The 24217-nt window shown below is 37.2% G+C and overlaps 3 protein-coding genes across 12 annotated transcripts; 1 reads left to right on the top strand and 2 right to left on the bottom strand.

Annotated features, from left to right (window-relative positions):
- The first annotated feature begins 2124 nt into the window (after positions 1-2124).
- Positions 2125-20658, top strand: LOC108358766 (leucine-rich repeat-containing protein 57). Of its 10 annotated transcripts, none has more exons than XM_017610232.1 (5): positions 2125-2384; positions 4726-4887; positions 19542-20126; positions 20199-20387; positions 20454-20658. In XM_017610232.1, the coding sequence occupies exons 1-5, from the start codon at positions 2361-2363 to the stop codon at positions 20505-20507; spliced, it is 1014 nt and encodes a 337-aa protein (XP_017465721.1). In that variant the 5' UTR covers positions 2125-2360; the 3' UTR covers positions 20508-20658. The 10 variants fall into 10 exon arrangements, with proteins under 10 accessions (XP_017465721.1, XP_017465730.1, XP_017465729.1 ...); XM_017610241.1 differs by having other exon boundaries at positions 2126-2355; positions 4657-4887; XM_017610240.1 differs by having other exon boundaries at positions 2127-2355; positions 4552-4887.
- An 11-nt stretch (positions 20659-20669) lies between these two features.
- Tim10 (translocase of inner membrane 10) lies at positions 20670-24213 on the bottom strand. The gene is made up of 3 exons (XM_017610243.1): positions 24134-24213; positions 23601-24054; positions 20670-21098 (listed from the first exon to the last, which is right to left on the bottom strand). Exons 2-3 carry the CDS (start codon positions 23749-23751, stop codon positions 20971-20973), a joined length of 279 nt encoding a protein of 92 aa, XP_017465732.1. The 5' UTR covers positions 23752-24054; positions 24134-24213; the 3' UTR covers positions 20670-20970.
- On the bottom strand, positions 21044-24213 carry LOC108358768 (uncharacterized). The gene is made up of 3 exons (XM_017610244.1): positions 24123-24213; positions 23601-24054; positions 21044-21098 (listed from the first exon to the last, which is right to left on the bottom strand). The coding sequence occupies exons 1-2, from the start codon at positions 24158-24160 to the stop codon at positions 23901-23903; spliced, it is 192 nt and encodes a 63-aa protein (XP_017465733.1). The 5' UTR covers positions 24161-24213; the 3' UTR covers positions 21044-21098; positions 23601-23900.
- Positions 24214-24217: the final 4 nt, after the last annotated feature.

Here is a 24217-nt window from a genome sequence, read left to right as displayed (position 1 = left end):
ATATTTTATGACCGAATTGTCCAATTTGATTTCATCTAGCTCACTCGTTCTTAAGGACTTTCTATGTATTACGACGCAATTGGATTTGGCCGGGTTCTGGCACAGACCGTATTTAGAAGCCCACTCACTTACTCGAGTCAATTTAGAATTCAACTTTTTAATACAAATATCAAGATAGGATCTTATCAATGCAGTTGCATGGCTGGAAAAGTTTAATAAGTTTTCTAACTTGCAACATAACTTGTGGTCAACTGAATCAAAAGCCTTGGTATGGTCAAGGAGAGTTAAAAAGGTAACATTGTTTTCATCAATTTGCGACCGAATGCTTTCTACCACGTCTAGGAGGGCCGTTGTGCAGCTTCTCTTCGGTCAGATCTGGGAAACAAAGGGCCGTAGTTATAGTCAAAATTAAGTCGACAAGTTGACAGGATCCCTTTGAAAATTATGTCAAAAAGCTGCAATTAACTGCTTTGTTTCCCAAATCCGTGTCTATGGATGGGAAAATACTGACTACATGTTAATAAGTTTGTTAAGGGGCCCGAGTCTCTCTTCCATAGATGTACTGNAGCGACAACCAGAGTGTACGGAGCATTCCATACATTTCACCTACTGTGCCAAAGATATGATCATACCATGTCAGCTTATTGTTGAAGAGCATGCCAAGATTTTTGGCCGCGCTGACATATTTTATGACCGAATTGTCCAATTTGATTTCATCTAGCTCACTCGTTCTTAAGGACTTTCTATGTATTACGACACAATTGGATTGGGCCGGGTTCNATTCAACTTTTTAATACAAATATCAAGATAGGATCTTATCAATGCAGTTGCATGGCTGGAAAAGTTTAATAAGTTTTCTAACTTGCAACATAACTTGTGGTCAACTGAATCAAAAGCCTTGGTATGGTCAAGGAGAGTTAAAAAGGTAACATTGTTTTCATCAATTTGCGACCGAATGCTTTCTACCACGTCTAGGAGGGCCGTTGTGCGGCTTCTCTTCGGTCAGATCTGGGAAACAAAGGGCCGTAGTTATAGTCAAAATTAAGTCGACAAGTTGACAGGATCCCTTTGAAAATTATGTCAAAAAGCTGCAATTAACTGCTTTGTTTCCCAAATCCGTGTCTATGGATGGGAAAATACTGACTACATGTTAATAAGTTTGTTAAGGGGCCCGATTCTCTCTTCCATAGATGTACTGTGTAAAAATGTCCGCTCTTTTCGGTGGATACAGTTTTAAATTTTTTATGGANTGACAGGATTAAGTTGACAGGATCCCTTTGAAAATTATGTCAAAAAGCTGCAATTAACTGCTTTGTTTCCCAAATCCGTGTCTATGGATGGGAAAATACTGACTACATGTTAATAAGTTTGTTAAGGGGCCCGATTCTCTCTTCCATAGATGTACTGTGTAAAAATGTCCGCTCTTTTCGGTGGATACAGTTTTAAATTTTTTATGGATACTTTAGTAGTAGTGATCTCTTTCATATCACAAATTTTAATTTCTTAATTTAACAAGTAATTTTTAAGCAAAAAAAACCGAATGCAATTCTTATATAAAAATTTATGATTATCGTTAATTTCTTCATGATACAATGATCGGTAACATCTTCTCTTAAAAAAAAAAAGAATTATTCATATCGGTTAACGTGGTCCAAAGATATGCGGTAACATACATAAAAAAAATCCGACGAATTGATAACCTTCTCCTTTTTGTGGAGTCGGTTAAAACAGAAAAAAAAATCTCAGTGTCGTTTAAAATACACTGTTTAGAAAACTAAACTTGATTTATTCAAGGAAATTTGTATGAATTTTACTGAAAAGACTTTAAATACACTCTAAAAATTTGTTGTTCAAATTTGCGTATATTAAGAGAGCCTCTCTTGGAGAGGTAACCAGTTTCCTCTTTTAATGTGTGCAAGTTTCCAAAGTTGCACTTTTTAGAGTATACAGGTACAAATGTAACATATTAATTACTATTTATTATACTTTGCAAAATACTTATGCACAAAAAATTTAGACAACAAACTGAAATTATAAATGTTTGATTTTATGGAAAATAAAAATCTATACATGTACATTTTCTTGAGACGGCGCGGCAACACTGACCCCAATACGTAGCCGAGTTGTGCTCTACTGCCAACGTGAGCTAAGTGATACGGGTCTTTGAGTAAAGCAATTTTCACATTCGCTAACACACCTGTGCGAGCAGTTGAAGTCGGCGCGTGTGCTAATCGCTAAAATAAAATACAAATATTAAATTTAAGTGATTGTTAATTAAAAATAAAGTGTCCGGATATAATTATAGGCACCCTACAAGTTTTTTTCGATTAGCAAAAATGTAGAGGAGCAATAAAAGTAAAATGACAAACTCAAGAGAGACACATGTAGCTAAATATTAAAGTCTATAAGTACAAATAAAAGTATGTATGTATGTATGTACTTGCATACAACTAAGTGCAAAATAATAGCAGTGCGACATTTTGACCAGTGTTGACTACTTTGCTTTTGTTTGTTTAATGTTCATCATTTTTTTGACCGACTTCAAAAAAGGAGGAGATTATTAATTCGTCGGAATATTTTTTATGTACATACATATGTAGATAAGGCGACGGCTGTGGTGTATTGATTAGTGGCGCACTACCATTCCGAAAGGTTTGGGTTCGAGCCCAGTTGCCGAGCAACATCAAAAAATAAAACTTAAAAAAGTTGCCTATTAAATATGTAAGCGCCAATCTATTATTCTTACATTAGTACCTCAAGGGTGGTCCCATATGAACTTGGTTAAGTTCCAATCAATGGATCATGAATAAAATAATAGTACTCCTAAATTTTTATATGAGCATTGAAGTTGGTTGTGTTTTTTGCTTAAAAATTACTTTTATAAAAATATAGCTCATTATATACATATATAGGGTATAAAGGTAGAGGTGCTGTATATCCAGGGGACCACTCGGCACTTAATAAGCAAATACAGGTTTTTATCTTCGCTGACTGTTAGAGCGCGGTTACCCACGAAGGTGTACTTAGCGTAGCGTAGAAGTACGTAGAAAGTTTGCTGTTGATAGAAATAGAGGGAAGCAACATCTACGTCACGGTCATGCGGTGGTAAGTCTTTGTTAACACGCAGAACTGATAAGATAGATTATGTCAGCTGACACGTTCTTTCTTTTTACGTCGCTTTTAGGCTTCTCTGAAAGCTCTAGACTCATATGCGTAGACAACACAAGTTCTCTCACTTAAGGCCCGTCCACATAGAACTTTGGCGTTCCGTTGGCGTTGGCGTCGCTTCAACAGCTGACTATGAATACATGAATTTAAATGCAGCCGTCCACATAGCCAATATTCGGCAACGCTCACGCCAACATAAAACAAAAAGATGGCCAACACTCATCTTTTCGCGTGCGTCGCTCGTCAGCTGTTGCAAATAAATAAAATTATGTGAAATATTTTTCCTTTTTAATCAAGTGCGGGCAAGAAATACCGTTTTTAATGCAATTATTGATATGAAATATTAATTTATCTGTCGTTAGTATGTTAATTTAGTGGCCCAAGCATTCACTGCCAAGCGTTCATTGTAGCAGGCATACTTTTAACGTGCGTTCTGTCAAACCAACGCCAACGCCAACGCCAACGCGAAAGTTCAATGTGGAGCGGCCTTGAATGTTGTAGATCTCTAAACGAGGTGTCCCATCATTATATGTATTAAGAATACAACTCCTATTGGTCCTAGACACCGATATATTGAGGACAACTACAAAACTGACGAGTTGTAGAGAAATGATACGACTGGCCCCATCCTTCTGGGGAAGGACAATGTCCACTTTTAAACTACATATATGCTAGGAACGGAACCTTTCCCCTTCTGTTAAATCGCTAGGCTTAAGTAGCCCTATTACGACAAAAATGCACATCTGAGCTCTTAGAACTAAAACGGAGCCAGGATTTTTTTTTTAATTTTAACAAATTTTTGACCAAACTTTCACACTCTTTAAAAAGAATTTATAGATATACAGTTTTATACTAAATAATAAAGTGCATAGGAATTCGCGTTGATTTTTAATATTTTTTTTTGCTATTATTTTGCACGTAGGTTTATATACGCATTCGGTCGGTCGGTTGCCAATTTCGGTGCGTATTACTTGTTAGTGCTATGCCTGCACAATCAGTGGTGCTTCATCGACCAGTTAGCTTCGTCGTTACGTTGCTCTGTGTTATGCTCTGCAGCTTTCACCGGGTGAAGCAAAGTTCGTCGTTGGCTAAAAATACGAGCGCCTACATACATACATACATACATAAATGCATACAAACATACATTTTTATATACATACATACATATGTATCCACCAACTTAGCACACGACTTTCATTTACACATTTTTTACACAAGCATGCACTTGTGAATATCGTGCGACAATTTTACAAAAATTTATAAAAAATCATAAAAATGCTGACGCGTGCGATTGCAATAATATTCGTTCGACAGCAAATCGCAAGCAAAAATACTTAAAAAAATATATCAAGCGCTTCCAATTGAGTTGTGAAAAATGAAAAGGTGAAAAAACAACAAATTTGTTTGAAAGCCAACAAACGCTAATAGAAATAGCAACCTATTATTTACATAATCGAAATCTGTATGGAAAATAAATAAATTTTGTAGTGTTATTTTTCGCATATCGCGTCTATTAATTATTGTTATTCAACAATCATCATGAATATGATATATCAGTTCTTTCGTCACAATCACGTCTTGGCCATATGCGAGGATGCCATTGACAACAAATCGTTTACGTTAAATTTATCACGTTTCGAGATGCCTGAAGTTCCTGACTTGGTGGAAAAGTGCCCCATATTGCTGAAGCTCTTCCTCAACCACAATCACTTGACAAAGGTGCGTATGCGTAATATTCCAATTGGAAAATGTGAATAAGTAGCTGCCAATTAGGCAACGCTTGTCTGTTTGTAAACAATAGATACCTATGTATGTGCACATGGTAAAATATTAGTGGGATTCATAAAGCGTTGCAAAGTGGCATTTTTGGCGAAATGGCAATGTTGCGAACAAAGTTGTATGAACGACCTATCACAACTCCGCATTGCAAATGTTAAATAAAAAAAAATGCCGCGCGTTAGAGAAAAGGAAAAGTTTTTACAATTATATTTCGATGCAGCTTTAACTGATACATATATGTACTTTTTTGAAGTATTTTAGCACAATAAAAAAACATGTGTTTCGCGACGTTGACTTTGCAATGATTGCCAGCTCAAATACCATGATACAATAGGGGTATTCTCCAAATCTTGCAAAGCCATTGCACGTAGCACGGATTGCATGGATTGCATAATTTGCAAACACATAACAACAAAATGCATGGGAAACAACAAAATANTACATAATTTCGCTGCTTGCTACTCATGCAAGCTATCACTTTGCAACGGGGTGCTCTCGTACTCTTCGAAATTCGAGAATACCCCTAATAATTTTTAGAAAGTAGCAAGGCACATTGAACAGGTAGTATCATTAGGGCAGCTGATTTGATTTTTTTTTTNCTTGCAAAGCCATTGCACGTAGCACGGATTGCATGGATTGCATAATTTGCAAACACATAACAACAAAATGCATGGGAAACAACAAAATATGCAACGTCGAAACCCATGTATAAGTTAAGGTACATCAATGAATTCACTTGGCAGTGATTTCACTTGTTAGGAAAACTACTGTTTCTATACAATCACTGTTTTGGATAGAAAATAAACAACCTTTGAAATTTGTATTGAAAATTTTGTGCTATAAATAATGGAAAATTTTGTAGATCGATTGAGAATAAAATTTGTAACCGAACGGAAAACTTCAATTTTAATTTAAAAAATTCGGATTTAATAAGTGGCGCCCAACGTAAAAAACTTCGGATTTAATAAGTTATATATTTTGCAAAATAGTATAGCAAGATAAATGCGCCCCTGTGCTAGTTGTTTTGTTGTTGGAAAAGCTACATATTTCTCTCATTGCTCTCATCTCGCTCACTTCATTTTTTTTTGCTGTCTCTTGTTATTGTATTTGATACATAATTTCGCTGCTTGCTACTCATGCATGCTATCACTTTGCAATGGGGTGCTCCCGTACTCTTCGAAATTCGAGAATACCACTAATAATTTTTAGAAAGTAGCAAGGCACATTGAACAGGTAGTATCATTAGGGCAGCTGATTTGATTTTTTTTTTAATTATTTGGTATCGAAAATGTCAAATATTGTGAATTTATTCTCACAAAAATTTTAAATTGTTAAAATCTATTTGCACGTGAAACCTTTTTCCATACAAAACAAACGATTGGATAGCAGCTTTTGGAATGTTCGGCTAACTCAGCAGCTCAACCGCTGATTACTGGGCCTTGCAAAGGATGGATCAATAGGGGTATTCTCGAAGTCTTGCACGATGCACGGATTGCACGAAATGCAAAAATACTATTCCAAATTTCGAAGAGTACGAGAGCACCCCATTGCAAAGTGTAACAAAGGGTAGCAGGCAGCGAAATTATGTATCAAATACAATAACAAGGGACAACAAAAAAAAAAAATTAAGTGAGCGAGATGAGAGGAATGAGAGAAATATGTAGCAATTCCAACAACAAAACAACTAGCACAGGGTCGCNTTATGTATCAAATACAATAACAAGGGACAACAAAAAAATAAAAAATTAAGTGAGCGAGATGAGAGGAATGAGAGAAATCTGTAGCAATTNGATTGAGAATAAAATTTGTAACCGAACGGAAAACTTCAATTTTAATTTAAAAAATTCGGATTTAATAAGTGGCGCCCAACGTAAAAAACTTCGGATTTAATAAGTTATATATTTTGCAAAATAGTATAGCAAGATAAATGCGCCCCTGTGCTAGTTGTTTTGTTGTTGGAAAAGCTACATATTTCTCTCATTGCTCTCATCTCGCTCACTTCATTTTTTTTTGCTGTCTCTTGTTATTGTATTTGATACATAATTTCGCTGCTTGCTACTCATGCATGCTATCACTTTGCAATGGGGTGCTCCCGTACTCTTCGAAATTCGAGAATACCACTAATAATTTTTAGAAAGTAGCAAGGCACATTGAACAGGTAGTATCATTAGGGCAGCTGATTTGATTTTTTTTTTAATTATTTGGTATCGAAAATGTCAAATATTTTGAATTTACTCTCACAAAAATTTTAAATTGTTAAAATCTATTTGCACGTGAAACCTTTTTCCATACAAAACAAACGATTGAATAGCAGCTTTTGGAATGTTCGGCTAACTCAGCAGCTCAACCGCTGATTACTGGGCCTTGCAAAGGATGGATCAATAGGGGTATTCTCGAAGTCTTGCACGATGCACGGATTGCACGAAATGCAAAAATACTATTCCAAATTTCGAANGAGAGAAATCTGTAGCAATTCCAACAACACAACAACTAGCATAGGGGCGCATTTATCTTGCTATGCTATTTCGCAAAATATATACATGGGTTTCGACNTGTAATTTTTTATTTTTTATTTTTGTATTTCACATGGCACTATTTGATTTAGAAGAAAAAAACTAGAACAGTTTTTGACACTTTCGATACCAGAAGCAAAAACGAAATACACGCAAATGTGGTTTTTGCTCTAATGCTACTACCTGTTTGACATGCATTGGAAGGTAGTTTCACTTCAAAATTTTTGACATAAACCGTATCTGTGACAAACGCGCAATGTGGCCACTTCTACGATATAGAACTTGGGGATCTTCGCTTGTTATTTCAAATATTTTTTAACAGAACATGTAAAGATTTATATATGTATTTCGTAACTGCTCACTTCATTTTTAATNATACAATCCGTGCTACGTGCAATGATTTGGAGAATACCCCTAATGTTTCGATAAGCAAACAAATTTACTAAGAAAGAAAGTTGCTACAATTTTAATTTTTTTTCCAATGTAATTTTTTATTTTTTATTTTTGTATTTTTTGTATTTGATTTAGAAGAAAAAAACTAGAACAGTTTTTGACACTTTCGATACCAGAAGCAAAAACGAAATACACGCAAATGTGGTTTTTGCTCTAATGCTACTACCTGTTTGACATGCATTGGAAGGTAGTTTCACTTCAAAATTTTTGACATAAACCGCGTCTGTGACAAACGCGCAATGTGGCCACTTCTACGATATAGAACTTGGGGATCTTCGCTTGTTATTTCAAATATTTTTTAACAGAACATGTAAAGATTTATATATGTATTTCGTAACTGCTCACTTAATTTTTAATATGCATATACGTATTTAATACATATGTACATTCTTGCCACCCGCTAATCACATGAATAAAAATCATAAAAACGAAAATGTGATGGCAATATTTCTTGTTTAAAATGTTTTAGATCCATGGCACACCACGGACTTTATCGGCCGCCGATTTAGTTGGGCTCGTTAGTCTTTCCATTGCACCACAAGCCAGCCCTACTATGGCTCTTATAGCCGTATCCTTACATCTATTCCGTGTGTTCCAATATCCACGGAAGCAGCAATTAATCTTTTTATAATTTTTTATGAAGAAAATTATTAAAAAAATATTAGAATATTTCTATACTTACATATATGTTTGGCTTTCCTTTGTTTTATTTTTCCAACGTCGAAAGCTGGATATTTTTTTTTAAGTTGGCATAAAAAAAATACGAAACACGTTTTCTGTCAGATAGCTAACATGGCGGATAAGAAGAAGTGAAACTACCTTCTTAAAATTATTGTATCATGCTTGAAACAACAAAACTGCAAAGCTTTCTACGCCGAACTTCAAATTCAGAAACTGACAAAAAAGAAAATACCGAATCTAGATAAATCGATGATAAACAAACAAGCAAGCGAGAAGCTTTCCACCGTTTCATCCTCTTTAAAGCAGGGTGGGCAAATGGAGTTGTTATTTACACCTATCACAGTCGGGTGTTTGTGTCACGTGAAATGACCAGTCAGCAGTCCCGTCTTCTCAGTGAGAGGAAAAAACTAGATAGACCTTCTGAGATTGAAGGCAACATGAGTTTTGCCCACCTGCATCCACTCGATGGCTCCCAGTCATTTCTGAGCGAAGTAGCCACCCAGTTTCTGATGGGTACTCCCGAGTTGCCCGCCACGCAGAGTAAACCAACCTCGTTATAAAGCAACCTGGTTTACCAACACAATTTAGTCGAGACTTGCATTGCCGAACTAGTTTGGAGGTACTTAGAGGGCTGGCCAATGCCTTAAGTGCAGCTTGGCTGTACCTGTAGACACGTAAACTCCTTCCCCTCCACCTATTTTCCACCACGTAGTCTATGGCTTTGGGGATTGCAAATAGCACAGCCTGGAAGACCGAAGCATATTCCCCAAGAGAAAAAGTGAAGCTTATCNCCAGAAGCAAAAACGAAATACACGCAAATGTGGTTTTTGCTCTAATGCTACTACCTGTTTGACATGCATTGGAAGGTAGTTTCACTTCAAAATTTTTGACATAAACCGTATCTGTGACAAACGCGCAATGTGGCCACTTCTACGATATAGAACTTGGGGATCTTCGCTTGTTATTTCAAATATTTTTTAACAGAACATGTAAAGATTTATATATGTATTTCGTAACTGCTCACTTCATTTTTAATATGCATATACGTATTTAATACATATGTACATTCTTGCCACCCGCTAATCACATGAATAAAAATCATAAAAACGAAAATGTGATGGCAATATTTCTTGTTTAAAATGTTTTAGATCCATCGCACACCACGGACTTTATCGGCCGCCGATTTAGTTGGGCTCGTTAGTCTTTCCATTGCACCACAAGCCAGCCCTACTATGGCTCTTATAGCCGTATCCTTACATCTATTCCGTGTGTTCCAATATCCACGGAAGCAGCAATTAATCTTTTTATAATTTTTTATGAAGAAAATTATTAAAAAAATATTAGAATATTTCTATACTTACATATATGTTTGGCTTTCCTTTGTTTTATTTTTCCAACGTCGAAAGCTGGATATTTTTTTTTAAGTTGGCATAAAAAAAATACGAAACACGTTTTCTGTCAGATAGCTAACATGGCGGATAAGAAGAAGTGAAACTACCTTCTTAAAATTATTGTATCATGCTTGAAACAACAAAACTGCAAAGCTTTCTACGCCGAACTTCAAATTCAGAAACTGACAAAAAAGAAAATACCGAATCTAGATAAATCGATGATAAACAAACAAGCAAGCGAGAAGCTTTCCACCGTTTCATCCTCTTTAAAGCAGGGTGGGCAAATGGAGTTGTTATTTACACCTATCACAGTCGGGTGTTTGTGTCACGTGAAATGACCAGTCAGCAGTCCCGTCTTCTCAGTGAGAGGAAAAAACTAGATAGACCTTCTGAGATTGAAGGCAACATGAGTTTTGCCCACCTGCATCCACTCGATGGCTCCCAGTCATTTCTGAGCGAAGTAGCCACCCAGTTTCTGATGGGTACTCCCGAGTTGCCCGCCACGCAGAGTAAACCAACCTCGTTATAAAGCAACCTGGTTTACCAACACAATTTAGTCGAGACTTGCATTGCCGAACTAGTTTGGAGGTACTTAGAGGGCTGGCCAATGCCTTAAGTGCAGCTTGGCTGTACCTGTAGACACGTAAACTCCTTCCCCTCCACCTATTTTCCACCACGTAGTCTATGGCTTTGGGGATTGCAAATAGCACAGCCTGGAAGACCGAAGCATATTCCCCAAGAGAAAAAGTGAAGCTTATCCCCATTAACTTCGAAAAATACTCCAGATCCTGACCCTGAGTCAGTTTTGGAGCTATCAGTGAAGATTCGACAATGTACGAGTGCGCTCAGTGCTGAAATTAAATCAGCATTGCCCTTCGGAGAACTCTCTCTCTAGAGTCTCTTCAATAAAGGTAATGGTGGCGTAAATGCTGTATCATTGAAAAGACACATGTGCTCAAATTTCCGCATCGCCTCACTCAATGTTATAGCAACATCTGTTTCTTTTTAGTCTGTAGGCGGCACAAGTGACGGTGAGTTCGCAAGTGCGTCAAGAGCACTATACACCACTAAACAAAAATAAAGCTAAATAAATAGGCTATCAAGCAACCATTTTGGTTCTTTACTATCGAAACCNAGTCACTTCAAAATTTTTGACATAAACCGCGTCTGTGACAAACGCGCAATGTGGCCACTTCTACGATATAGAACTTGGGGATCTTCGCTTGTTATTTCAAATATTTTTTAACAGAACATGTAAAGATTTATATATGTATTTCGTAACTGCTCACTTCATTTTTAATATGCATATACGTATTTAATACATATGTACATTCTTGCCACCCGCTAATCACATGAATAAAAATCATAAAAACGAAAATGTGATGGCAATATTTCTTGTTTAAAATGTTTTAGATCCATGGCACACCACGGACTTTATCGGCCGCCGATTTAGTTGGGCTCGTTAGTCTTTCCATTGCACCACAAGCCAGCCCTACTATGGCTCTTATAGCCGTATCCTTACATCTATTCCGTGTGTTCCAATATCCACGGAAGCAGCAATTAATCTTTTTATAATTTTTTATGAAGAAAATTATTAAAAAAATATTAGAATATTTCTATACTTACATATATGTTTGGCTTTCCTTTGTTTTATTTTTCCAACGTCGAAAGCTGGATATTTTTTTTTAAGTTGGCATAAAAAAAATACGAAACACGTTTTCTGTCAGATAGCTAACATGGCGGATAAGAAGAAGTGAAACTACCTTCTTAAAATTATTGTATCATGCTTGAAACAACAAAACTGCAAAGCTTTCTACGCCGAACTTCAAATTCAGAAACTGACAAAAAAGAAAATACCGAATCTAGATAAATCGATGATAAACAAACAAGCAAGCGAGAAGCTTTCCACCGTTTCATCCTCTTTAAAGCAGGGTGGGCAAATGGAGTTGTTATTTACACCTATCACAGTCGGGTGTTTGTGTCACGTGAAATGACCAGTCAGCAGTCCCGTCTTCTCAGTGAGAGGAAAAAACTAGATAGACCTTCTGAGATTGAAGGCAACATGAGTTTTGCCCACCTGCATCCACTCGATGGCTCCCAGTCATTTCTGAGCGAAGTAGCCACCCAGTTTCTGATGGGTACTCCCGAGTTGCCCGCCACGCAGAGTAAACCAACCTCGTTATAAAGCAACCTGGTTTACCAACACAATTTAGTCGAGACTTGCATTGCCGAACTAGTTTGGAGGTACTTAGAGGGCTGGCCAATGCCTTAAGTGCAGCTTGGCTGTACCTGTAGACACGTAAACTCCTTCCCCTCCACCTATTTTCCACCACGTAGTCTATGGCTTTGGGGATTGCAAATAGCACAGCCTGGAAGACCGAAGCATATTCCCCAAGAGAAAAAGTGAAGCTTATCCCCATTAACTTCGAAAAATACTCCAGATCCTGACCCTGAGTCACTTTTGGAGCTATCAGTGAAGATTCGACAATGTACGAGTGCGCTCAGTGCTGAAATTAAATCAGCATTGCCCTTCGGAGAACTCTCTCTCTAGAGTCTCTTCAATAAAGGTAATGGTGGCGTAAATGCTGTATCATTGAAAAGACACATGTGCTCAAATTTCCGCATCGCCTCACTCAATGTTATAGCAACATCTGTTTCTTTTTAGTCTGTAGGCGGCACAAGTGACGGTGAGTTCGCAAGTGCGTCAAGAGCACTATACACCACTAAACAAAAATAAAGCTAAATAAATAGGCTATCAAGCAACCATTTTGGTTCTTTACTATCGAAACCAGATACATTTTCGTGGACCGCCACTTACAACTCGTGGACCCCCATATTTTTTGCACGCCGACATAGACCCCTGTCTCCCGTGGACCCCTGGGGGTCTACCTGGACCACTTTGGGAGTCACTGGTGTAAATAAATTCATACATATATGTACATAAGTATAAATGTGTGCACGAGTCAGTGTGGCCACGGTCACATTTTTTTCCTACCAAAATCAACCAAAACCTACCAACATTTTATTTAAGTTTTCAATGGCGCGTATTCATAGTCCAGCCACTAAGTCGAAACTAATAAAGTTGCATCTTAAATTTAAGTACCAACTTAAAATTCACTTCTATTCATAGTCGCATTTCAGACTTCTACTAAGTAGTTTTAACTTAGTTTTACGATATTGCAAAACGAGTGTGAAAATGCACCGATTTTTTTTACGAAATTTTGGAAAAATTACATTTTATTAAATGTAAAGTTTGATCATCCGTTTATGTAATTTTTATTTTCATTGCATGTTTGTACAAAAGAATAAGGTATAAGTTTCTTGTTTATCGAAAGCATGCTGTGAAACATACCAACACATATCTACATGTTATGCACCAATTTGTTTTAAAAGACCACGCTTGAAATTGACTTATTATTTTAGCATTTATATATGTAAATCATTCCAATTATAAAATTGTGATGTATCCTTATTCGAATTGTAATACGCATTTAATTTCATCTTCCTATTCAAATGGATCGCCCTTTGTAAATTTCAATTGGAGATCATTCAATATTATCAAAATCACGCTCTTCCAACTTAATTTTTACATATTTCGTATTTTTTCTTTAATTTAATAAAATACTTCTTCCTAGTTACGACTTAATTGCAGCTGCGGCCGAAACTAAATTTTAAGTTGGTACTTAGCCAGAAAATTCGAAACTACGGCGACTATGAATAGCTTTAGTTGTATAGTTTCGACTTAGTTGTGAACTAAATATGACTATGAATATGCGCCAATATTTTTAATGTCAAGTTTATTAAAAATGTAGATACCATAACATTTAGAAAAACTAAAACACAGCTAGTACAATAAAAACAAATTATGTAACTACGTATAACAATTCAATTTACTATTATTATTATTATTATTATTATTATTAAAGATCTATTGTACTTAACCCTTATTATAATCACTCTAACCTTATTCTTTTTAGGCACTTTGGAGGGCGATATGTTTAAAATTTTGGATGAAGAAAACAATCGTTCCCCAAAGTGTATCAGTCTGCTATTTATGAAACGTGGGCTCGTAGTCACATAGAATATGCTCTGGGATTTCCTCCCCAAAAGCTGACAAAAGGCTAGGGACCATGCTAATGCTTTTGGACTCCACGCTTTGCGAGACAGTCAGCTTTGCTTGCCTTCAAACCCTTAATGTCCCGGAACCCACCACAGCGTTACGTTAATGTGAGCTTCCAAGTCGGTGCAGCTTGCTAAAGGTGGACCCCGCCTTTACTTGGGTAGCTTTTGGTCACCATGCCAGTGCCGCATATGTGAGAACGGGTCTTACTACCATGAAGTGTCTGTCAGGTGAACTCCACCGGTGAAATATTCGTGTAAACAAGGTTGCTAAAATGTTAGGAGATACATAGTATGTTAAATTTGATATTTTTGGCAAATAACTATTACTCATTGTCGCGGAACCTACCAAAATCCAATCTAGCCTACCAACCTACCAAATGGAAAAAGCCTACAGTTTTGGTAGTAAAAGCGCATGTTTGGCAACACTGGCACGAGTATGCAAATATCGACTGCATTTGGCTACTATTTTGTTGAGAAGGTCATGACCACAAGCTCAGTGTAATGGACTGGAATTGGAACGTACAACAATAGAAAGGATGTCCGAAAATAGGATTGCACAACTTCTGTTGTCTATGCTTCTAGTATGATTGCATTGTATTCATACCTACAATATATGTATTGTAATAAAGCTGTACACAAGTATACATTCCAAGAGCCTCAACCCGAGTCATGTTAATTTTTTTCGGTAGGTGAATTTTTTTTTTTCGAAATTCGTGATGGTTTTGTAAATAAATATGTGTGCATGTGTGTACGTATGTACTTCTTCTCACTCAGTTGTTTATCCCGAGTGCAGACAGGTACTGCCACAGCGTCTGTGTACCTGGTCCTTCCACTATGTTAGCGGGCCCCTTACTTTCATTTTCCATCGCTAGGTGCCAAGTTGAAGGATCTTTTGTCTAGAAAGTCATTATCCATGCGTACAACATGGCCAAGCCAGCGCAATCGTTGTATTTTTATGCGATTAACATGTTTATATCATTATATGGTTTCGTAAATTCAGAGGGTAAGGTACATAATTTTCCATCCGCCATGAATTATCACAACGCTGTGCCTAGCGATAGACAACTCATTGGCATAATGTTTGCCCAGTTCTTTAGGTCCTATTATTCCGTAGCGTCCCCTACAGGCTAAGACTATCCTTATGAACATCGTTCGATTAAATAAGCTCGTATTCAAGTAAAATCTTCCGATGACGTTTTACGCTATTTGATGAAGTGCATTTTAATTCATTTTTTAATCTTCGACCAGAGATAACTGAAATTCTAATAAAATCTAAAATTAGAAACAAACACAACTGAACAATCAAATTAATTAGTTTCACTCCCATACATACATACATATTTTATATTGATAACGATAATGAGATTTGTGCGTACTACAGCTGGGAATTCACGTCGATGGCGAACCAATTTTGACGGTGAGTAACGCTAAAAATACTCGGAGTTACCTTCGATAGTCTGTTCTCCGGCCGGTATACAAATGTGCATCGCCCATGTGGTAACCGGGGACAGGCAGCACGCAGTGGACGAAGCTACAGATCTGCCAAAACACGGCACTCCGGACAGCTACTGGATACCTTCTGATGTCGCAACAGCACCACCTACATGACGACGGTCAAATACTCCCTGCCAAGGAGCACGAAACAATGCTTTGTAAGCAATTCCTAGTAGGCCACAGACGTGGGAATCCGAAAAGACACCTGCAGAGCCCTCGTCTAGGCACGTCAGAAGGCACCTACTTATACGAACTAACGACACGAAGTCCAGAGGTTCATAAAACAACTTCTGGACTCGACATCGTACCGACAGACCATAAACGGAATCACAGGGAGTCGCTCTCGACCTACACCGACTCCCGACCTGTGAATGCCGTTTTGAGAACACAGTCACCTGATGTGGCCGAGACAGAACTTCGTCAGGAGACTCGCACCACCATAGCCCAACTTCACTCTGCATACTGCAGCAGGCTAAACGTCTACTTGAGCAGGATAAATACAGATTTGCTCAATGAGTGCCCGGCATGCGGACAGTCACCTCATGACTGACAACACCTATTCGCACGGCTCCAAAATCCCATTCAACTAACGCCCCTCTACAGTAATTGTAGTATCTTTAAGTAATAATATTATATCTTTAAAAATATTATATTTCTATCATAAGATCATTAAACTTTGAACTTTGCGGCATAGACAACACATGAGTCCAAAAGAAAACATCAGTTAAGGAGGCGATTGAGTTTCGTGCCATGATTAATAAGTTCCTCACTAAACAAGAAAGAATACTACAGATCATTATGGAAGAGATTTAATATTGTTGTTATTGATCTTTCGAGGTATCCCAATGGTTTATAAGTGATATAGTCTACTTGAGCAAGGTAGACAGCCAATTGCAAATGCTTAGAGCTGAGGACGGCCGAGCGAGCCTTATCCTCAGACATTTTCGGAAAATATCGAAAACTTATTTTGGAAAGTACCAGGGTTAGAGGCGTTTGTGGTTATCTGTTATCCATGTTTTCGCTACACAGTTTCTGTTGATGCGCTGACCTTACTGCTCAGGTCAGGATCAAGGTCAATTCAAGGTTAAACCTATAGAATCCATGTAAACGGACTATAACAGATACATATAGGTTTTTGCAATCGCTGAATTTGAATTCTGAGCCCGTTTAATCTATTCAAATCAGGACCGAGGACAATTCAAGGACACCAGATTTGGATTCAGCGATCACTGAAACCTATAGGAACCCTGACTTAGTTTTTTAGCGATGAAGTTTTTAGAATTGCCCTTAATGCTGACCTGATGGGGTCAAACGGACACCTGGTGTTTCAGGGTTAGATGGGTTTGTGGTCCTCTGTTATTCGTGTTTTCGCTACACAGTTTCTTTTGATGCTCTGAACTTAGACCTAAAAGGCTTGAACTATAATGTATATTTTGGAAACAAAGTTTATGCTCCAACAATTTCTGCGATTTTTTCTTTTGCAAAGCCACATTTTTTTAAATAAATTTTCGATCTTTTCTAAAAATGTCTGAGTACAAGTCTAATAGATGCGAAACGTAAGCATATGCATGTAGGTAAAGAAGATATATTTCGTACAGCCGGAAAATTGAACCTGCCTTGCAATACGTCTGACAGGGCACTAGAAATCGGACAATAAACTACATGTGTGACACCCAAGCACATGATCCTTTACTGCATCCTGTTTAAGGAGCGAAAAATCTAATTGATTACTTCGTCATAAGCTAACTGCCCAAACACAATTTTTTTATATTGAGAGTGACATTCTTAATCGGACTCATCGGATGATTCAATTGAGTGGCAACGCTATATCGCATACAAAGCCTTGTTTGCAGTGCTGTGAGAAGGACATAAGTCGATAACCAACCACCCTGTTAGATCTTACCATTATGGTTTTAGAAAAGACTAGCGACTGTATGTTGGAATTCTAGTGCGCGTTGACTCCTGCAAAAGACCTTGGGCAATAAAAACGACACACACGACCTCTAAAATGACTTCACAGTAGAGATGGGCACGGGCCTAAATTTTCAGGCCGGCCCTGCACGAGTGCAAAATCAATTTTCAGAAACACGCACCCGCACGTTAAGAATTTTTGTGGGGCCCGGCCCGACCCGGCCCGGCACGACGGGACACGTCCCAGCCCGGAAATAAAGAGCCAATTTTTATTGTATGTATACATATGTACATATTTTTAATTTTGTGTTTATCTATCTATATATGGCTCATTCCACGGTAATCGATACCGAATGAAACGAAAATAAACTAAAGAATATGACTGTATTTTTTCTAGTAAGAGTAAATAAATCTAACTTTCAAGACTGAAAGCTAAAATTCTGAAATTTATCTCAAAATCAGATATTTTTTTACTTAAGGTTGTACCATTTACAAACCCATATGAGAGGTTAATTTTTTCAAAATTTACAAGACTGATTTTCGTAGTCTATTACCTTTTTTGCATTGTTTAAACCGTCAGTGGAGAGACAAATTCGTTAGCATTGTAACGGCGTAATTTTCAAATTTTTCGGGCAAGTAGGTACTAAATATTTTATTATATATTGAAGCAAAGCATATTTTAATGTCACGCCCGTCATAAGATACACAAAATAGTTATTTTTTGAAGGAAAACACATCTTGGACAGTGTAAAAAAGCTGACGAAAGTAACGCTATGACACAGGGAAATATGTGCGAATCGCTCTTAAGTATTTTTATGCATTTATTTTCGAAAAAAGAACCGATTATGTTGGTCACGCCCGTCACATGTCACACCCGTCACAATTTAAAGTTTGACAAACTTCAATAAATTCGGCCAGGGACTGCTACCGTTACTTATCAGCTAATCTGAAATGTGTCATATATCTGTTTGTGATCAGCGATGATAAAGCTAATCATAAAGATATGTTGCTCGAGCGATGGGAAGACTTAAGCTATGCTGTCACGGATAAAAAGATATCATTACTTCGCTTGTCAGGGCAAAAAAAGTATCTGAAACGGGTTTTTCAGGTAACGGCCTCGGTTTGACAGGTCAATAGCCTCATACTATTTAAGAATAAGGTACTTTACAATTACTAAGACATACAATGGAGAAGAAGAGTCCGATCAAGGATTATCCCGTCTTTAGGTGGCAGAATCTTGTATGTGTTCGTAAAATCCGATTTTTTGAGAAATAAAGTTAGCTTAGTTGTCTAATAATGTCGCACCCGTCACAGTTGAATTTGGAACATATAATCTATAATTTCCAATAGCGGCAAGCAACTTTGGCGTAAATATTGAGAATGTTTATTTAACTATACAACGAACTATTTAAAACCATAAGCAGAAGACATAATTAGCAGAAAAACTCTGATGCAAGTAAGGAGTAGTTAATTTGGTTTGCGTACTCGTCACACCCGTCACAGTGACTAAAATTCAGATAACTCGTTCGGATTAAATTGTTTTTGGAATTTTTATTCCAGGCATTGTCTATATCTCGGAACCCTATTACAAAATACTCGTTTTAAAGAATTTTGTATTACAGTTTAAGAATTAACCCTTAAAATGTGAGTTGAAATGTCACACCCGTCACCGTGGAATAAGTCATCAATTGAGAACGGTTGGGCGGATTTGGCAAACATTTTCTCTTAGTTGTTCCTAACTGTCAGGATAAGGTTTTTACGAAAGAAAATTTTCGGAAATCCCTCCGGGAAAGTCGGAAAATTGGAAAAATCGAAAATTGAAAATTTTTTGTATGGAATTTTGTGTGCAATTCCTTCTGAATGGCTTTCGAATGTGCCTTATGAATAAAAAGTTAGCAATTGCTATTTCTTAAAATTTCAGACCTTTTTTTTAATTTACTTGAAGAAATCGAGTAATAGGTCTGAAAATGTAATGAAAAGCATTTGCTTAGTCTCATTTAATTATCCTATTCTTTCTCTCTCCTTTCAGTTGCCATCCATTGTTGCCAATTTGTCACGCCTGCAGGTGCTAACGTTGGACTACAATCGTCTTGATGCTTTCCCCATGGTTATTTGCCAGCTGACAAACCTGCGCGTACTTAATCTTAGTTGTAATGAAATAGACAAACTGCCACCGGAAATCGGTCATCTTACACAACTCGAAACATTTTGGTGCAATAATACGGGCCTACTAGAAATTCCAGACGAGATTGGCAATTGTACTAGACTCGAGACAATGGGCGCACGTGGCAATAAACTGAAACAACTACCAAACAGTATAGGTCAGCTGACGAATCTGCGTTGGCTGACATTTGAATCGAATGAACTGACTGAGGTTCCCGCCACAATGGATGGGTTCGTGAAGTTGGTACATTTGAATTTCAAGAATAATTACCTCACCAGCGTACCGGCTTGCCTGCGACACATGCGTAAGCTGCAATATGTTTTACTGAATAACAATCGCATAGAAACAATGCCGGCTGCGGAAGATCTCTTCAATACACGATTTGTGCGCGTGCTCAACCTCAGCGAAAATCCAATTTGCGATGAGGAAGAAGCACGACGACAACTGAGGGTGAGCTTTAGAATGGCAAAGAGTAATGGAATTGTAATTAAAATGTGTTTTTCTTTTACTATTTATTTGCAGGAGCATTTGCATGTACAGTGTGAAGAGCGACTGGACGCTGCAGAGCAGCAACGCTTAGCAATGCGTGGCAGCGAGCTGAGTGAGGACGATGATGACGAAGAGGGTGATGCAAACTCTGATTGGGAGAATAGTATAGAGACTAGTGATTTAGACACAACAGATGAGAGTGGACCAGAAAATGACTTAGAGGTGGGTAAATTTGGAAAAAAAGAGAACCAATGAAGAGGTTTATAAACTTTTTCTTACTCCTTGCAGGATATTTCCATGCTAATACCAGAGCTTTCGCGATACATAACCAACTTTACTTGAATACTCCCAGTTCGGACTTGAGCTCAAATTTCGTCTTGCTTTATGCTTATATGTATTTTTGAATATCTATCTATACTTGCATAAACATATTTAATTAAACTAATTGTTGGTATTGAAATTATGTGATAACTTCCAAATTTTAAAAATTATACAAAAAAGCGATATTTTATTTAAAAAAAACAAGAGCTTTTATTGAACTATTTAAAGGAGCATGGTTAGTACTCACATTAAATGCATTTACATTCACATATTTTATCTTTGCACAGCAAAACTTTGCAAAACTTTCCGAGAAAACTAGCACCAGCAACAACTATTCTAACGAAAACGCTAACAAGTGGTAAGCGGTAATGGTATATAGTTGGTGTGTGAGGTAAGCAAACTTAAAACTAGCTCAATTAAAAATATTGATTTATTTGTGTTTTTAATTGGTATATAGCCTGAGTTGAAGAGGATTTTTTGTTGATTAACCAGACATCTTTTTCATTAGCTCCTCATCTTGTATGGACATGGCGGTTAGCTTTTTGCCAATTTTTTCATGAATATCCAGGTATTTGGCCACACATCGATCAATGCAGACCATTTCGCCCTTACCTGCAAAGAAAAACGCGAAACAAATTTACGTAAAATTTGCATGACGAAATTTTACAAAAATCTATAAAATTTCTCAAAAATACTCAAGTTTCAACTTTTCTATTAATTACTTACCTAGGGGAGGAATTTACTAGCAAAAGGGGTTTTGGGGTATCTTAACAAAATATTCTCTTCGAAGACAACATTTTTAATTCGCTCTACTTCCAGATGGGTGCGGGTGTGCACAGAAATACATCAAGCCAAAGCATCAGTCTCTTTTCGTTCCCACGACAGTCGGGTCTACGTAACCGGAACGACCCAGATTTATATTTGGCCAAGGACTGTCACTCCAGCAACACTCACCAAAACTCTTTGGGGAGCTTGTATGTTGCTACAACAACAACAACAATCAGTCTCCTTTACTTCTAAACTATAATTGATGGAAATGCCTTTTGTATGCAATTAAGTTCCAATAAGGCACTTAACCGTAGTTGCGCATATTGACATATCCATCAATTCTAGCTTAGAAATAAAAGATACTGATGCTTTGGCTTGATTCATTTCTGAATACAACCTGCGTAGTCTACTCAGCATAAGTTCTGTAAATACTTCTCCAGGTTTTTAAATTAAATGGGAGCAGCGATGAGCACGGATTTATGACCAAACAAAATTAACAATCTATCGTGTAGAAGGTGGTGATCTGTATTAGTATTAGTTAACGAACATAGCTCTACATTGAACTTTTTCGGTGGATCTTACAACCAGTTCATTAAAAATGTAAATGTAATGCTTTAAAAATAGTACATATTTATAATGGATCCTACATGAACTCATATTTTAAAAGTCCGAGTTATATTGTTGTACATATTGTAAGCATAAATCAAATTTCTGACTGCTGTGCAAATATTGGGGAACTCCAGGTTTAATATTGTTCCTTAGGAGGTTAATCTTTTGCACTAGCCTAATTAGGGAAAGTTTCTTAGCATCTTTTTCTGGCTGCAAGTAGTTTCGTGCTGCAAATTGTTTAAGACTTATCAGGCAGCCAATCGTATCTTAGCGGGTATGCTCTTTCGCTGTACGGTGTTTCCTTTCATTATACTTAGACGTCTCCTAACGAGGTGCGATCGGGTGCCTTTTTCCCATTACTTTTGCAGTTGGGTTGGGTAGTTTAGTGACAGTCAACCTACCCACACGTCCAAGAAAGACCACGGTCGGTATATCACTGGCCAGATTTGAACGTGCGGGAAAACTTTTCGTCCTGTGAAACACCGAGGATTTTGGCTATACTATAATAGAAAACGCACATCTGTGCTCTTCAGCTTCCTTATAAGGACTTTTGTTGGCTTACATGCAATTAGACTAGAGGTTGACGTCTCGGACCAATGTTGTAGTTGCAAGATCATAGAAGAAGATTAGGCACGCTTAGAAAAGATCTCACAGGTGGAAATAAGACCATCGGTAAAGCTCACGACATCGAAAGGGATTTTTTCGCTATAACATCAAAGTGCTACTATTTTTGGCAGAAATATGTGTGAAAAGGGTTCTGTTCTTAGTTGTTTCAACCTAAATTAAGAATTCTTACTTTATCCATATTTGCTTTTCAAACCTATTCTTGCATTGGACAACGCAAAAGATCTTATCAGGGCCGCGAAACAAGCGGGAATGGGCTAGTATTCTTGATAAAATAGAAAACAGAATTTAACTAACTCACAATCCTTGACAATAGAAATATAAGTAAAACGTTGCTCAGTGTGTTATAAATCAATTTTTAAAAATTATTTTAAATAACGAATAAAATCACTAATAATCTATTCATGAATGAATTATTTACGAATTAATATATTACGGATAAAATTTTATAATTATCTAAATAACAATTTATTCGAATAATGCCCAACTCTGAATCTGGGTCGTTCCACTTACTTATGCCGATTTCGTTTCTACCGAAAAATGCAACCTTCTCTTTGCCCTCTACGCACAAACACTAAAAAAAGGGCAATAAAGAAGCAAAATATTTTGTAGAAACGAAAACGCCATTAGGTCCGACTGTGGTGGGAAGTTATATTACTGAACGCTTCTGATTGATGCCGTCTATTATTTGAGCTTTGATTGTTCTACTGTTGTTGTAGGAGCATAAATATTCTACCATGAACTTTATGGGAATCTGTTGATGCGTCAGTCCTCGGCCTAATATAGATCAGGGTCATTCAGTTCCGTAGACCACCCCGACTGTCATGGGAACGGAGTGCCCTGGATATAGAGAGCTTGTGTTCGGTTTAGTTTATTTCAGCGGGTATATGAAATATAAAACATATCTAATACCATAAATTTTTTAAGCAGAGGGCAATGTCCGCTGTATTAAAAGCCAAGCAAGCACAGCAGTGGAGGATGACAAAAAAAATGCTCTTAATAGTTAAAGTACTCTAAGAATGGAAAATTGTGGTATGGAGTTTAAACTTAACTATCAGCTAAATGTTTGTGTACAAAAAGAAATAGAAAGCAATTTATCTTTCATTTGCTTACCCAATTCCGCTTCTCCGTAGCGCGGTGGTATGCATTTTTTATGGCAGGCATTTGTCATGCGGTTATATAAGTCCGACATCATTTCAATTTCCATATCCTGCATCAGCTGCAATTTAGCCTGGTCGGCTTGACTTATTTGTGGCATGGCCATTGTGTACGCTTGGTGTTAGTTTATTAGTTGCTTGAATAAAATGTCGAGTTATAGGGTTCACGCTTTATGTGATAGTTTGCCCAAATGTTCGTATTTTTTTATTTATAAATATTTGCTCCAAAACGAGTCCTATTTACTTTCTTAAGTATTTAACCACTGAAGCGCCTATCACCAATAGGTTCGTATTCACCAATATTTGACTTTCGCATGCGTTCACGGATTTGCATGTCCTGGTAACGTCGTTTATCAACAGAGTTTTTCGACAAAATAAATCCAGACACTCCCGCAAATGTAATCACTCCCCTGTAATTTTTGTGAAATAAAAGAAATTTTATATATAGTTTCGGTTTTACTAAAAGTAGTACGTTTACCAACAAATTACAATCTTTCCAAATGAACCCAAAGACATGTCCCTCACGAAATTTCAATGGAGCAACGATGTAATCTCAGCTGGTTTTGACATAAC

Source organism: Rhagoletis zephyria, unplaced genomic scaffold, assembly GCF_001687245.7.
Source record: "Rhagoletis zephyria isolate East Lansing unplaced genomic scaffold, Rhagoletis_zephyria_1.1 Rzeph_scaffold_00295, whole genome shotgun sequence".
Lineage (NCBI taxonomy): Eukaryota > Metazoa > Arthropoda > Insecta > Diptera > Tephritidae > Rhagoletis > Rhagoletis zephyria.
The sequence above is the reverse complement of the archived record's forward strand: the minus strand, read 5'-3'. Positions and strand labels throughout refer to the sequence as shown.

Coding starts and splice junctions, on each gene's coding strand:
- Tim10 (XM_017610243.1), bottom strand. CDS start 23,751: ATGGCCATGCCACAAATAAGTCAAGCCGACCAGGCTAAATTGCAGCTG. Junction 21,099..23,600: donor CTACGGAGAAGCGGAATTGG/GTAAGCAAATGA, acceptor TTTTCTTTGCAG/GTAAGGGCGAAATGGTCTGC.
- LOC108358768 (XM_017610244.1), bottom strand. CDS start 24,160: ATGTCTTTGGGTTCATTTGGAAAGATTGTAATTTGTTG. Junction 24,055..24,122: donor GGAAAGATTGTAATTTGTTG/GTAAACGTACTA, acceptor CAAAAATTACAG/GGGAGTGATTACATTTGCGG.
- LOC108358766 (XM_017610232.1), top strand. CDS start 2,361: ATGACAAACTCAAGAGAGACACAT. Junction 4,888..19,541: donor ACCACAATCACTTGACAAAG/GTGCGTATGCGT, acceptor CTCTCCTTTCAG/TTGCCATCCATTGTTGCCAA. Junction 20,388..20,453: donor GACCAGAAAATGACTTAGAG/GTGGGTAAATTT, acceptor TACTCCTTGCAG/GATATTTCCATGCTAATACC.